This window comes from Motacilla alba, chromosome 13, assembly GCF_015832195.1.
Source record: "Motacilla alba alba isolate MOTALB_02 chromosome 13, Motacilla_alba_V1.0_pri, whole genome shotgun sequence".
In the NCBI taxonomy this organism is placed as follows: Eukaryota; Metazoa; Chordata; class Aves; order Passeriformes; family Motacillidae; genus Motacilla; species Motacilla alba.
The window spans coordinates 15125449-15139550 of NC_052028.1; the positions used below are offsets into that span (position 1 = coordinate 15125449).

Here is a 14102-nt window from a genome sequence, read left to right on the forward strand (position 1 = left end):
GCCGTGTGCGCGCGCGCGCGGCCGGCCGGTTGCCCGGGCCCCGCCCCCTCCTTCGCAAGAGCGGGCGCTGATTGGTCGAAGGGCGCTCGTGCCGCGCTCCCATTGGCGGAGCGGGCGGGCGGCGAGGTTTGAAACGCCGAGCGAGGGGCGGCGTGAGGGGCAGCGGGGCTGCAGCGGCGAGAGGGGCGGCCGGCGGTGGGTCCCCTGCGTGCGGCCAGACCCGCGTGGTGCTGGGCTGTGTGTGTGTGTGTGGGGAGGCGACGAGCTGCGTCTGGGCTTGGGGGTGTCCTGTGTGGTGGTTGGTGTATGTGTTAGGTCTGTTTGGTTCCGCGTGTTAACGGGGTGTCTGTGTGCCTGTCACCTGTATGGTGTCCTTATGCCCAGGAGGTGGGTTTGGAGTCCTGGTAGTGTCTGTGCGTGCACGGGCTGTGTCCGGGCTCCTGTGAGGTTTCCCCGTGTGCAGGGGGTATGTGTGTGCGCATTTGCAAGCAGCGTCTGTGTGTAGGGAGGGTCCCACGTGGGGATCTATGTTTGTGGGGACTGATGGATGTGCGGGGGGTTGCTGTAACATCACCCTGTCCTGTTCCCTTTTCCCCAGGAGCCGTGTGAGGCACCATGGCACAAGCACTCGTCTCCCCGGGGCTGTTTTCTGACGATGAGGCTGCAGCCTCCCCTGTGCTCGAGTCCACAGCTACGGGCTTTGGGGCTGACCTGCGCAAGGACCTGCTGCCGGAGTTCTCTGCCATCTCCCCAAACCTCGAGGGCTCTCAGGTCAGGTTGGAGCTCCTCTGTCACAAACAGGGCAGCGTTTTCACTCGTGGCTGCTGTTCTCTGTACAAAGGTGGAGTGATGCAAAAATAACAGAGATTCTTCAGAAGAGGCAGCAAGAAATGCTGCATTTGGGGGGGAGCAACTCCTGGGAGAGCAGTGGGGAGCAAGTGCATCTTGGGGTGATGCTTGGCTTTGGTGTTAGGCCTTTGGCTTGTTGGTCTGATCCATTAGATAAACAAACAAAAAAATGCTGGTGTGCTTGGAAATGCCTAAGAAAGCTTCTGGCATTATTGGTGATTTTGAGATCAGAGAAATTCTTCAGCTCTAGCAGCACAGCCAACATGTGTGTTCCATATTGTGGTTCCTGTTAAGTGTTCCCATGGGGGGTTGTGTGCTGCCTCTCTGGCTGCCATTTAACTTGTGCTGATTCTTGCAGGCTGTAGCTGAAGACAATAATGGAAAATTAAAGGTTTACCTCAGAATTCGACCTCTGAAATCTACAGAAGTAGAAAAGGGGGAAGACCAGGTGAGACACTGAATGAAGCAGAGTCTGAGCTGGCTGTGTGCCTGCTGGGAGATGCTGTTGTCCTTTGCTGTCTATCTTCCTGTAAGCCACTGCAATGATGGATTTTATGTGTTCTTTAGGGCTGTGTCTGTATTGAGAACTCAGAAACCCTTATTCTAAAAGCTCCAAAGAATTCCTTCACCATGCGGAGCACGGAGCGAGGAGTGGGACAAGCAGTGCACAGATTCTCCTTCACCCGGGTAGGTAGCTGGGACAAACAGCCCATCTGGAAGTGATTTGAGCTTAAACCAGGCCTGCAGCTTGAAAAGCAGCCTTATTCACATCCACTGACCCCAGGGCACTGCCTGAACTCTGCAGTCTTGTACAATCCTTTCTGCTTCAGGTTTTAGTTGCTATTTTATTAGGTTTTTTTATATTTTAAGCTGTTTCTGACAACTCTTTTGCAGCAAATGGCAAGTTCCTGTTCATGAGGCTCTAAACAGACTAGGGGCTGCAGTGACATGAGATGTTATTGGATTACACAAATGAGCAGCTTGTTTTTGTAGGGAGCTCAGCTGGAATTGCTGGTGGGTCTCTTGCTCATGGCTAGTGCAGGGAACAATCACTTGAGCAACCATCAGCAAAGGCTAGGAAAGATCTACATGAAGCCATTTCTCCAATGTCTTGTTTGCAGATTTTTGGACCAGAGGTGGGGCAGAAATTGTTCTTTGATGAGACAATGAAGCAGGTGGTGAAGGATGTGCTGAGCGGGCAGAACTGTCTGGTTTACACCTACGGCATCACCAATTCAGGGAAGACTCACACGATTCAGGGTAAGGAAAGCACCAGGTGTTGTGGGGCCTGTTGAAGGAATTGTTTTCTGTCTTCTGCCTCTGAATCCTCAGCTTTGCTGCTGTTCCTGCTGCAGGCACTGCCCAAGATGGGGGGATTCTGCCTCGCTCCTTGGCTACCATCTTCAACAGTGTGGGGGACCGGCTGTACCAGGCCATGGACCTGAAGCCCGTCCTGTCCAACGAGGTGACCTGGCTGGACAGCAGGCAGGTGCGCCAGGAGGAGACCAAGAAGCAGATGATGCTGCAGAGGGGTCTCTGGGAGGTAAGCACGGGGCCTCTGGGGGCTCAATAGCAAGAGGAAAGGGGTGGTGTCACGCTACCTGCACACTCCTGTTCCTTGTTTCCTTCAAGGAGGAGCTGCTAACGCCGCTGAAGAGGAGTCACAGTGCTGAATCTCAGCTCCAGGCCACCACCAGTGGCAGTTTTGACAGTGGAGTTGCAGGTCTGTCTTCATCCAGCCAGCTCACCAACCGTTCAGACCTCAGCCAGACAGAAGGTATTTCTGGAAGCCTGTTGTGTGCTACCTGCTCCTTTTTGCTGGAGGATGGGGGAAGAAAAGGGTGATGGCTGCTTGGATGCTGTGTTGTGGGTAAGGGAACAAAGGTGCTGCAGCCTCAGATTTTCCCTTTGAAAGATGCCACATGAGAAGAACTCTGCATATATTTTACCACTATCAGAAAAATTCACCATTCCATAATAACCAAGCCTTGTGAAATGAAAACTTGCTTGACATTGACTCACTTTATTCAAGGAATGTGGTTATTGAGCAGCTGATTGCTCTGAGATGGGGATTGCTGGGAAGCAGGATGCCAAAGTGGCAGGCTGCACTGAGCACTTGTGCTCTATCAAACCCAGTCCAGGTATCTAGAAGCATGGAGTGACTGAGATAACAAGGACTAAAACTTCAGTTATGCTGGAAAGAGTTCATGTTTGAAATATCTTGTAATTCTGGAATCAAAATTGAGTATGCAAAAGTTCTTACACAGAGCAGGTGATACTGTTAAAGGAAACTTTAGGCTGTCTCACTGGGGACAGGCATTAGAATAGATGCAAATAGGAGGAAGTAAATACAAGGATTTGTGTCTGGGGTGGTTTTGCTTGCTGAAGGAAGTATCTTGCTCTACAGCTAAACCAATCTGGTTGGACCCACGATAAGCTGTAGTGATAATTTGTTTTCCTTCTTTTTTTTTCTCTTTTTTTTTCCCTAGAACTGGGCCCTTGCTGGGCTGACTTGGATCGCATTTCCCTCACCAGCCCAGGAGATGTGCAGTTCTCCATCTGGGTCTCTTTCTTTGAGATCTACAACGAGTTAATCTATGACTTGTTAGAACCAGCTCTACCTGGGCAGAACCGCAAGCGCCAAACGCTGCGGCTCTGCGAGGACCAGAGTGGCAACCCCTATGTGAAAGGTGGGTTTGCCTGCAGGAGAAGTTTGGTGGCCTGCTAGGAAAGCTTTAGCACTGAGTGGGTGGGTGGCTTAGCAGAGATGTGCTGGAGAGCCCCACAGAGAGCTCTGCTGTCAGGAGTACAGGATTGTCAAATTTGTTGATGTCAAGGATATACGATGGTGAAGTTGGCGCTGTGATAAGTTTTCTGTCAGTCTCCCAGCTGCTGTGCCCAATGCATGCTTGCTTTCCAGACCTGAACTGGATCAATGTCCGGGATGCTGATGAGGCCTGGAAGCTCCTGAAACTGGGTCGGAAAAACCAGAGTTTTGCGAGCACCCACATGAACCAGAACTCCAGTCGCAGGTCTGAAGGCAGAGGGATTGTTTAGGCAGAAATACAATTCTGAGGGGCTTTTAAAGTTTGCATTTTTTAAAAAATATTTGCATGTTTCCTTACAGTCACAGTGTGTTCTCCATTCGGATTCTGCACTTGCAAAGAGGTGGCAGTGAAGTTGTTCCAAAAATCAGCGAGTAAGTTTCATGTTTTTTTTTAGGATTTGGGTGTAATCTCAACTTTGTCTCTTTGGTTGAGGGCCTGGGGAATGGGAAGTATCTTGATGATGGTGTTGTTGAAAATACTTGGAAGGAATAAATGTTAAGTCTTGGAACTGAGAGGAGTTTGAGGAGTACTGCAAGGTACAACTTGAGGTAGTTCTCAGGCTTTTTGAGTGAAGGTAAATGTGAGCATCCTTACCCTTGTAGCAGGGCTGATTTGAGTGCTGCTGGTGCCTGTTCCTGGGATTTATTTATCTGGAAAGTGGCTGTTCTGAGGACTGGCAAAGGATCTCTGAAGTTGACACTTCAAAGCTCATTTTGCTGTTACTTTGTGTAACGCCTACACTTAAGGCAGGCCCTTCTATCCATCAACAGCCCAGGCACCCCAAAAGAATGGTGTGTGCCCTTATGGGGAAGCTGGAAGTGTAAACCTGATATGGCAGGACAAGCCCTGTAAGTGATGTGAATATCCCTGTGCTTCCCTCAGGCTCTCCCTGTGTGACCTGGCGGGCTCCGAGCGCTGCAAGGACCAGAGAAGCGGGGAGCGAATGAAGGAAGCCAACAACATCAACACCTCCCTGCACACCCTGGGCCGCTGCATCGCCGCCCTCCGCCAGAACCAGCAGGCCAGGTGAGCATCTACTCCTCCAGAGGGAGGGTGTGTGAGGGATTTTTGCTTTCCCAGCTCACTGCTGTCTCTCCCACAGGACAAAGCAGGCGGTGGTTCCGTTCCGGGACAGCAAACTGACCCGCGTGTTCCAGGGCTTCTTCACCGGGCGCGGGCGCTCCTGCATGATTGTCAACATCAACCAGTGTGCTTCCACCTACGATGAGACTCTGTACGTAGCCAAGTTCTCAGCCATTGCCAGCCAGGTGAGTAACACACACCAGGATCGTGGCACGGTCAGGGTAGCTTGGGTTTCTCCTGCTTCTGTGGTACTTGGTCCCTTCCCACCACAAGGAGAGGGGGCATGCGTGTACCTCGTCCCTACGCTTCTCCAGTGGTTATTATCTCCAGAGTATTTCCAGATTCTGCTAAACTGGAATGGCTGACAGGTTGCAGAGAGGGGCTGGCTGTGTTTAAGGACTACACAACTCCCAGGCTTTGCAGATTGATAATGGTGGTCTTTTCCCTTTCAGCTTGTTCAGGCACCTCCCACAAAGGTGGGACTTCCATCCTTAAAATCCATCATCAAAGAACACAGTAGGCGAATCAGCCAGGGTCCAGAGGCAGAGCCAGAGGAAGATGTGGAATCAGAAGAAGACACTGAGGATGAGGCAGATGTCTCTATGTATGAGAAGAAGGTGGGTTGTGATTTGTTTTACAGCCTTTATGTGGATGCAAGGTCAAGAACATGACTGTTAGCTTTGGCCTGGGGAGCTGGGATTGGAGCTCAGAGAGAGCCAAGAGAGATGACACAGAACCTCAGAAGGAAAAAGGAATTTTCCCAGGAAATCGGGAATCCTTGACAAAAACATTCTGCAGTTGGTCTAAATCTGACACACATGCTGAATTTGAAAGCACTTTGTCATCTGTGTAATAGTGGCAGTAACAGTGCAGGTGCAGACCTGTAATTCCTTCTCTGCAAGGGAAATCTAGAAAACATGCGGAACAGGAATCTAAATGGGGAAAAAGAATCAAACTTCCTAAATAAAGCAGGCAGTGGGGACAGCTGAAAGCTCAAGATGAAGTCACATCCCTACAGAGACTCAAGCTGTCACGTGTCAAGGTAGAAAACCCTGGCAACTTTTCTTTCCAAGTGACTAAACCCTTAAATGTAGATCACTGCATCCTGCAGACATGGCATCACTTAGTTTGCTCCAGTTCCTCACCCTGTTGTGCAGTGTGGGCAGAGAGCTGTGTCCCTCTTGCAGGACCTGCTGCACGCGGTCGAGGCCGCGCGAGAGCTGCTGGTGCAGGAGAGGCAGAAGAAGCTGCAGCTGGAGATGCGCCTGCGCGAGGAGATCTGCAACGAGATGCTGGAGCACATGCAACAGAAGGAGCAGTGGTGGAGGTACAGCCTGTGCTGGTCTCCCTCCCTCTGCTCAGGATGAGCTGCAGCACCACGTCCTGACATGGAATTGGTTGTTCTCTTTGTAGCCAGCATGTGGATGCTCAGAGAGAGCAGCTGGAGGAACTGTACGAGGGTAAAATGACCATCCTGAAGGAGTTACTGACTGACCACTACCAGGAGGAGATGAAGGTTTGTTCAGGGCAATGCAGGGACATCAGGAAAGCAGCAGTGGGTTGGGAGGGGACTCTGGGTACTCGAGAACAGGGAGATCTTTATGCAAAGTGAAAAGAAGATTTTGCTTTCTGAGGTATTTTTGGTGATATTATTTCATCTCTTGATCCACTATTTTTGCTTCTTGTCTCCTACTTTGTGTAGCCCACTAGGCTTCCTAATTTTGAACAGTCAATCTGGAAGCTAATATACAACCATCCTGACTTGTCCATTTGATAAACATGATTCTCTCCCGCCCTTACACTTTCCATTAGTGGCTTCATTTGGGCTCTTCAGATTCACACAAGCTGTGTGACTTTATCTTCTTGCTCTCAGTTGTGATGATGGGTATGGACCTGTCCATATTTTCATGCCTACAGCATTTGAGTGACCTCTGGGACTTCTTGAAGACTGCTCTGAAGATGCCAACTCCCAAAACAATCCCTCTTCTTTAGAGCCTGTAAAAATGTGGTTTAGGTTCCCAGGAAGTGGGTTTGCTGTACTCACTTAAAAGTAACCTTAAAGGCTGGGTTCAATGTGTGAAGTGTAGGATTGAGAAATTCTCCAGGAATAAAGACACAGAACATTTCAGACAAGTTGTGCTACAAAAATCTTGTTGACTCTCTGAACAAACTTCATTTCTCAGGAGCGTGACGAGGAGATTTCGGAGCTCAAAGCTGCTCTGAAGGAAACCAAACAAAAACTGGAGAGCCTGGATGCCAAGCAAAAGGACTCAGAGCAGAGTGTACGTCGATCCAAGCGAGTGCCCACCTCGTCTGCTCTGCAGCAGGAGCTGGCAGACACCAAAGCCAGGCTGGAGCAGTGTCAAAAGGAGTTGAATTCCACGAGTGCAGGTACAGCAGCAATGCTGCACTGGTTCTGAGCCCTGCTGAAAGATCCCTGTGCAGGGTTAGAGAGACCTCCTTCAAGGGTACATGGGATTTAGACACCCTCAAAACATTATCTGACTTGTAGGTGACAGGAATGTGCTGGATGGACAGTTTCACTTCATTTTCACAGGAAAATGGACTTTAGGGACAGGATAATCTTTCCATTCAAATTCTTAAGCCCCTTTGTCTAAGTGAATGGGAGAAGCCTGGAATGTTTGTGCCTTTCTGCACAAACTCAAAAGCTCTTTCCAGCTTGCCTGTGGCAGCTTGTCTCAAAGGAAGTTCTGAATTTCAGGAATACTGAAAGCTGATCAAGGTCCTGTTTCTCACTACTTTTTGTCTGTTCCTAGAGTTGCACAAGTACCAGAAATTAGTGGAGCCACCTCCCTCTGCCAAACCCATTACTATGGATGTGGACAGGAAGCTGGTGGATGGACAGAAGGTAACTCCAGTGAAAAGAACATTTGCAGGGCAAAGTGGTTGCCAGCTTAAACAGAGTTTGGGGCTGCTGTTTCCAGGTTTTTAAACAAATGAAATGGGTTTGTTGAACTTACAGGAGTTGTTGAAGGCTGTAGTATCTGATCCCTCAGATGGGATCCTCCCTCAGTGCTGCATGTCCGAATTATCTTGGAGTGGCTTTGTTTGCAGAGCAGTGCCAAAACCAGCTGTTGCATTAAACCCATCTCTTCCAGAATGTCAGATTGCTGCGTTCAGAGTTACAAAAAATTGGGGAGTCTCTCCAGTCTGCAGAGCGGGCGTGCTGCCACAGCACGGGGGCAGGGAAGCTGCGAGAAGCCCTGGGCATGTGTGATGACATCCTGGCAAGACAGGTGATGTGTCTGCTTTGGTCTGGGTTGCATGGGGGAGAGGGCTCCAGTCTGTGCTTTGCCATAATCAGAGCAACCAAAGTTCTTGCTGCTGCAAATAAAAATGGTTGATTTGCTGGTACATATTTTGTGAAGGGAACTCTATGGCTGATTTTTTTCAATGGCTGAGTTAGTTGTGTATTTACCTCTCCACAGGAGACCCAAATTGTTCCTGTTCAGTTAATTGGCAGTCTGCACTTAAAGTAGGAGAATGCAGAGTTCTCATTTCTTATCCACTCCATCACAGTTGCTATGGCAGCAGATTTGCAGCAGGATGGAGTCAGCTTTGTCCCACTCTTACTGTTCCTATGTGTTACTGAACTGCTACACTGTTGACAGTAGAAGCTTTTAGGCATGGTCTTATTTAGCAGAACTGTTAGTGAATTTTGGCTAAAGACTGTTTATCCTCCCCAGTTCACAGTAACCAGGGAGTTAAGACAACTTCTCATTGTTCCTGATGGGAGCCTACAAGAAAGCTGGTGAGGGACCTTTTGTAAGAGCAGAGAATGACAAGATAAGGGGGAGTAGCTTCACACTGAGGTTTAGATTAGATATTAGGAAAAAATTCTTTACTGTGAGGATGCTGAAGCACTGAAAACACATTTCCTAGAGAAGCAGTGGCTGCTCCATCCCTGGAAGTGTTTTAAGGCCAAATTGGACAGAGCTTGGAGCAACTTGGTCTAGTAGAAGCTGTCCCTGTTCCCACAACAGAGAACAAGATGATCTTTAATGTCTGTTCCAACTAGGCATGGGCTTTTCTTTCTATAATTCGATATTTTTATATTTTTTTATACGAATATATCTTGCCTTGCTTTCCTCAGGACCAGACCCTGGCAGAGCTGCAGAACAACATGATGCTGGTGAAGCTGGACCTGCGCAAGAAGGCGGCCTGCATTGCTGAGCAGTACCACACCGTGCAGAGGCTGCAGGCGCCGCCAACGTCCGCCCTCAAGAAACGCTTCTGTGCCAACAGGGAGAACCTGCAGCCCAATCAGCCTCCTGGCAAAAAGCCCTTCCTGCACAACATCCTGACACGTTCAGCCACCCGTCCTGTGGCTACCAGAGGCTGGCAACTTCGTTCAGTTGCTCTATGACTTTTCAAAAGGAGGTCCCTGCCCCGCTATTACTGGAACAGGTGGCAAATCCAATATAATAGCATCTGGTTTTCATTGTGCGCTTCTTTATTGTTATTGTAGCTGCTTGAGACTTATGTAAACATCTCTGGATATGTATGTTTAAACTTCCAGACAATACCAAAGTGGACAAAGTGACCTTATGTAATTTAAACACTATACTGAGGAAAGTCTTTAACTGTAAAATAATGCAGATGATCAAACTTGTTTAACAAAAGGACAAGGTAAAGGTGTGTTCTTGTCTGGGTTGGCACACAATTCAAAAAATAAGTTCATAAGTTTCTCCTTGAAAGATACTTTGCCTTCCTTGAATTATAATCCTTTATTGAAGTATACACGTTCTAGGCCAGGGTTGTTGGCTCGGATCTTGGCTTGCAACTCTGGCTCCAAGCGCGACACCGCCATCGAACTGAGCAAGAGAAACAGGGAGGGGGTTACACCAAACAAGCACCACGAGGGAAAATAAGATGGACAGTGCATCTGCTAACATTGTCAAAAGAGTTTTCAGTTCTTTTCAAATATCCAGGAAGCAGGCTCACAGACCAGGGCACATGAATCCCTGCTCCAAGGGCAGTGGGATAGTCTATGGAGTCAGGAAATGGCTGTGGCTATTACCATGAGGGTAAAGATCCACATCATTGCTCAGGTTGTTGCTGGCAATAGAAACTAACCTTCCTAGAAGGTTTTGCCTATTTAACTTACTATGTGATTTTATTCAGTTGAATACAAGGTTTGTTTTTATGAGAGCTGGTTCACAGTAAAGTGAATTAAGCTGCCAGGTCATTTGAACAGCTGCAATTTCCTGAACACAGTTCAAGGTTTAATCTTCCTCTGAACGGGAGAGCCCTGGCTGAAATCAAGAACTGTAGCATGTGTGCTGGGTTGGGTTGTCAAGTCATCTCCAGGTAGCCTAGTGACACTTGTTTACCACAGTTCTCTGTCCTAGGCCAAGCAGGGAGACAGATGGTGTCAGCTCTGTTGTACTCAAACAACACTGAGAACTGGCTATTGTTTTCTGGAAGTCAAAAGCTGCCTTAGTTGTTCAGCATTTTAATGGACTCAGCTCAAGCTTGGGTTGTTTAAGGTACAGCTGGCAGCTTGTTGAGTTTAGACAACCACTATTAAAATGAGAGGGACAGCTGAATTTAAGGCCCTGTCCATGCCATGTACCAAAGTGAGCAAAGTTTTTTAAGTAACTCATTCAGATTTCATAAGGATTTCAGCTACAATGAATATTGTTTGTAAGACTGCTTTCAGTCCAAACTACTTCTGTATTGATGAAAAAGTCTGGAAAAATATTAATCAAATAACAAATAAGCACAGATATTCCAGTGCTGTTCTGTATAAATAGAAGAGTTTCCAGCTGAAAATAAAATGGGCTCTGACTGTATTTAGTGCATCCATAACCTTACTGGACATGAATATATTGTATAGAACTCATCTTGAGCTGCTGGGGTTTGTAAACAACTATTATATATTACTGATGAATAACACAGTTATTACTTTTCTGTATATTCTCTTGTTTATCACCTTTGTTATATGAGAATTAAAACTGTGCTTGAGCAGGCAATGAGCCTGGGTTTGTGTCTGTGTGCAGCACCATGACTGGATCTGGAATAACACTGAAGTGAGAATAATTCACAGCAGTACCCACCTTTTCTGAGGAAACAGTGCACAACACAGGGGAGTTGCAAACACGAGACTAGAGGAGACAAAACCAGGTTTACAATATTGAGGGTGCTAAATCAGAATTCAAAAACTTTATGCATTGTTTAGGTAAAAAGCTTTCTTGTTTTCTGTACACAACGAGGTAAAGTTCCACAAAATGCTATGCAACTTTTATTTCTTACTGCACTGTACCTTATGAAATCATTACCTACAAATAGCACTATATGTTTCAATACAACTTTCCCAAATTTGTCTAAATTTACCATTTGATGTCCTTACAGTGTTTTACCTTTGTGTGCATGACAAGAGAAATGCCAGAACACAGCAAATTAAACCCTATTAACCAAATGTTTCCAGAATTATCACCCTCCAGGATGAGATTCCACTGACTGTTTAGAGGTAGCAGCCAAAGCATCTTTTCTAATCAAACTGCCACATTCCTTTTTTTGCCACTCCCTTTCTCCCTCCCTCTGCTTTTCTTGGCAGCTTCTTCCCTGCTAACGGCTTTTTAGTTTTTAACATGATATTTTATCAGTTACAGAGATGGAAATAACTGCTGTGCCCTCAGTAACTCTCAACTTTTTTTTTTCCTTAAAAAAAAAAAAAAAAGCAAATATTGCTGCATTCTCAAAACCCCTTCAAGTATCTCTTAAGATAGCAGACCCAACCCAAAGAAACCACTTACCAGATTCCAACTAATCCAACCTGAATGGGAGCGCTCATCCAAGGAAATTTCTGTTGAAATAAAACCACACACAGTGAGTATGGACTCTTTTCTTCCTGCTTCTCACCTTCCTGGAATTCTTTCAAGAGACAGATTGCACCTAAAAGACTCTGAGATGTGAAGGCAAAACCCTGACCAGCGTGGCTTCATGCTGAGCTCCACTTTGAGAGCCAAATCCCTTTGGAGAGCAGCAAGGAAATTCCCAGGGGAATCAGTGTACACAGTGATCCTAAGTGTCAGAAACTCCAGTGAGTGAGTGCCTGTTTGACTCAGGACCTGCTCCCACAGTAGCAACAGAGCTGAAATTTGGAAGTTTCCAGGTGGTGCTGCCCCACCTCTGCAGGGCACAGGGAATTTTACCCAAGGAAGAGCTCAGTCTGGTTACAGCTCCTTCCCTTTGGTGGCATCAAATGGTTTTAACCTGCAGCTAGAGCCACCAGCCATAAAGAAAGGAGATGTAAATCTGCCTCTCTTAGCCCTTTCTCCTGTCATATGATTTCCCCTGATGTGCAGGAACTTGTCCCTGTAGCAACACTCCAGTTCTGCAAGAGTTCACCTTTCATTGAAGGAAAGAAGGGTTTGAGGACTGGAAAACAGAGCTGAAAAAGCAACACATAACCCACATGCCTCATTAATTCTGTAACTTTTGCAGAACTTGAATATATGCCAAGAATTTTTTTTTTGCAGGCTTTTAAAATTATTTATGAATCCACTCTCATTGGTAGAATTTCAATTGGAATTAATTACTAATGAAGTAAACCCAGAGCTGTTCAGTGGACACTGCTGCCTCTTGCTCCACTAAGAGCAGGATAGACACAGCTGCCATGAGGACACAAAGGGAATTTTAAAACAAAATAGCTCACAAGGAAAAATCACTTGATACAGCTGAGGAGGTTTTCAGTAAAGATGGTGTTTCTGCAACAAGAATTTCTCAAGATACAGAAATTAGAGGGGAAGATGGTGAACAAAAGCTGGGCACTGTTTGAGAGTAGAAATGGGCAAAGGAAAGCTCAGGAGGACAAAACTCAGGGCTGAGGGAAGTCACAGCAGTGTCTGAGGCAGGGAAAACGAGCCTGTGTGGAAGAAAACTTCTCCAGAGCCTGAGGGAGAAGAAACAATGTAGGAAACTGCTTCTCTTTTCTTTATTTTTTTTCCCTGGAGTCAATCTGTAATGCAGAAACGAGTGCAGGAAGAACTGGGCAATTCAGCAATAACCTGCAACAAGAGATAACAAATGGGAACAGACAACAGCAGCAAGAGTGAAGAGTGAAGGCAGCAGAGCTTTGCTGGTCTGGCATTCCCTAAACACCTCCATCTGACCCTCAGCTGAGATAAACTCACCCCAGATTTTCATTTTATGCCCTGGGAGAGTCCATGCCAAGAGGGGGTGAACACAAGCCAAACCCTGCACTGTCTCTGAGAAGGGAGGGAGGGGGATGCTGTGCATTGCAGGGAATGGGGGACCCAAGGTATGTAACAGAAAAGCCCCAAATACAATTTTGTAACTGAAAAGGCTGCTGGAAGGTGCCCTGAGAGGAATAAATGGTTTCATGCCTTTGTCAGAGTTAGTCACTGATCTGAGAGAGGTGTCTAATACAGAGTCCATAAAGAACATGGAGTTTATGGGCTGGAACAGTTTTTTGCCAACTTGATCTGAATTCCAGCCTTTATTTTTCAAGAATGTTACCAGGCTGCACTAGTACAGAAAGATGGTGAGGAAAAAGTAACACTGGGAGGTCAGAATTAAGAGCTGGAGTTGCCCAGGGAACAACGTAAAACAATAAAATTCAAATGCAGGCTGCACACCCCCACAAAGAGAGAAAATGGAGAAACTACAAGAGAAAGAGCAGAAGAATTCTCTGTGTTAGAGAACTACCATTTAACTCAGGAAGAAGGCAGTTCCAAATGAATTAGGATTTAATTTCCAGATGTCTTTATGACATTTTAGTGGTTAGTGCAAGCAGAGAAAATGGAGAAATGATAATTAAGCAAACAAAAGCCATAAGGAGAATCAGCTTTTCTGTAACTGCCTCCTTTCTTTGTTGGATATAAAAATCTGTCAGCTTTCCCAGGCCAGCTATGTCTGTTTTCAAAAAAATAAATAAATGAAATGACAGTGAAATTAGGAATGCAAGGAGGACTTCAGGGCATAAGAAATTCAAGAACAATGCTTGAAGGAAAAGGCTCTCAGTTCTGGTTTTGTGACTGTTTTGAATACAGATTTTAGCTGCAGATTAAAAGATCCCAAGGAGCTTGTTTCAAGGATGCATGAGGAAACTTCTAGAATCTATGTGGATGTTGATACAATTTGCAGAACAGAAGAGAAACTGTAGCTAAAGCTGTGTAAGACTAGTAATAGAAACCAAAACTTTAGCGTTGATTGGACTTTTCATAAGTTTTTATGGAAAAAAACAATCTATTTCTTTAGGAGAGAAGTTACCTGTAAATAAAACTTATAAACCCCGTGCCTCAGGGTAAGGCTCTTTATGGATCCTCCTGAGCAGCAGGTAAAATAACCTGGTTC

General features: G+C 46.4%; 2 protein-coding genes across 4 annotated transcripts in view; one reads left to right on the forward strand and one right to left on the reverse strand.

Moving 5' to 3' along the window:
• Positions 1 to 121: 121 nt before the first annotated feature.
• On the forward strand, positions 122 to 9208 carry KIF20A (kinesin family member 20A). The gene is made up of 19 exons (XM_038150058.1): positions 122 to 195; positions 599 to 771; positions 1208 to 1297; positions 1417 to 1536; positions 1971 to 2109; positions 2205 to 2392; positions 2482 to 2626; positions 3339 to 3539; positions 3770 to 3881; positions 3977 to 4048; positions 4560 to 4703; positions 4780 to 4945; positions 5213 to 5377; positions 5948 to 6087; positions 6174 to 6276; positions 6944 to 7151; positions 7538 to 7629; positions 7880 to 8017; positions 8875 to 9208. The coding sequence occupies exons 2-19, from the start codon at positions 616 to 618 to the stop codon at positions 9145 to 9147; spliced, it is 2652 nt and encodes an 883-aa protein (XP_038005986.1). The 5' UTR covers positions 122 to 195; positions 599 to 615; the 3' UTR covers positions 9148 to 9208.
• An 8-nt stretch (positions 9209 to 9216) lies between these two features.
• Positions 9217 to 14102, reverse strand: part of SFXN1 (sideroflexin 1) — a 38962-nt gene continuing 34076 nt past the window's right edge. For all 3 annotated transcript variants that reach the window (XM_038150062.1, XM_038150061.1, XM_038150063.1), the window contains 3 exons: positions 11540 to 11589; positions 10841 to 10888; positions 9217 to 9595 (listed from right to left, as the gene is read on the reverse strand). In XM_038150062.1, the coding sequence (XP_038005990.1) occupies positions 9499 to 9595; positions 10841 to 10888; positions 11540 to 11589 (195 nt within the window). In that variant the 3' untranslated portion in view covers positions 9217 to 9498. The remainder of the gene's footprint in view (positions 9596 to 10840; positions 10889 to 11539; positions 11590 to 14102) is intronic.

Excerpts from the sequence above, each read along its gene's own strand:
- KIF20A (XM_038150058.1), top strand. The coding sequence starts at position 616 with ATGGCACAAGCACTCGTCTCCCCGGGGCTGTTTTCTGACGATGAGGCT. Across the intron at positions 4,946-5,212 it reads TCTCAGCCATTGCCAGCCAG|CTTGTTCAGGCACCTCCCAC; the intron begins GTGAGTAACACA and ends TTTCCCTTTCAG. Across the intron at positions 5,378-5,947 it reads TCTCTATGTATGAGAAGAAG|GACCTGCTGCACGCGGTCGA; the intron begins GTGGGTTGTGAT and ends TCCCTCTTGCAG.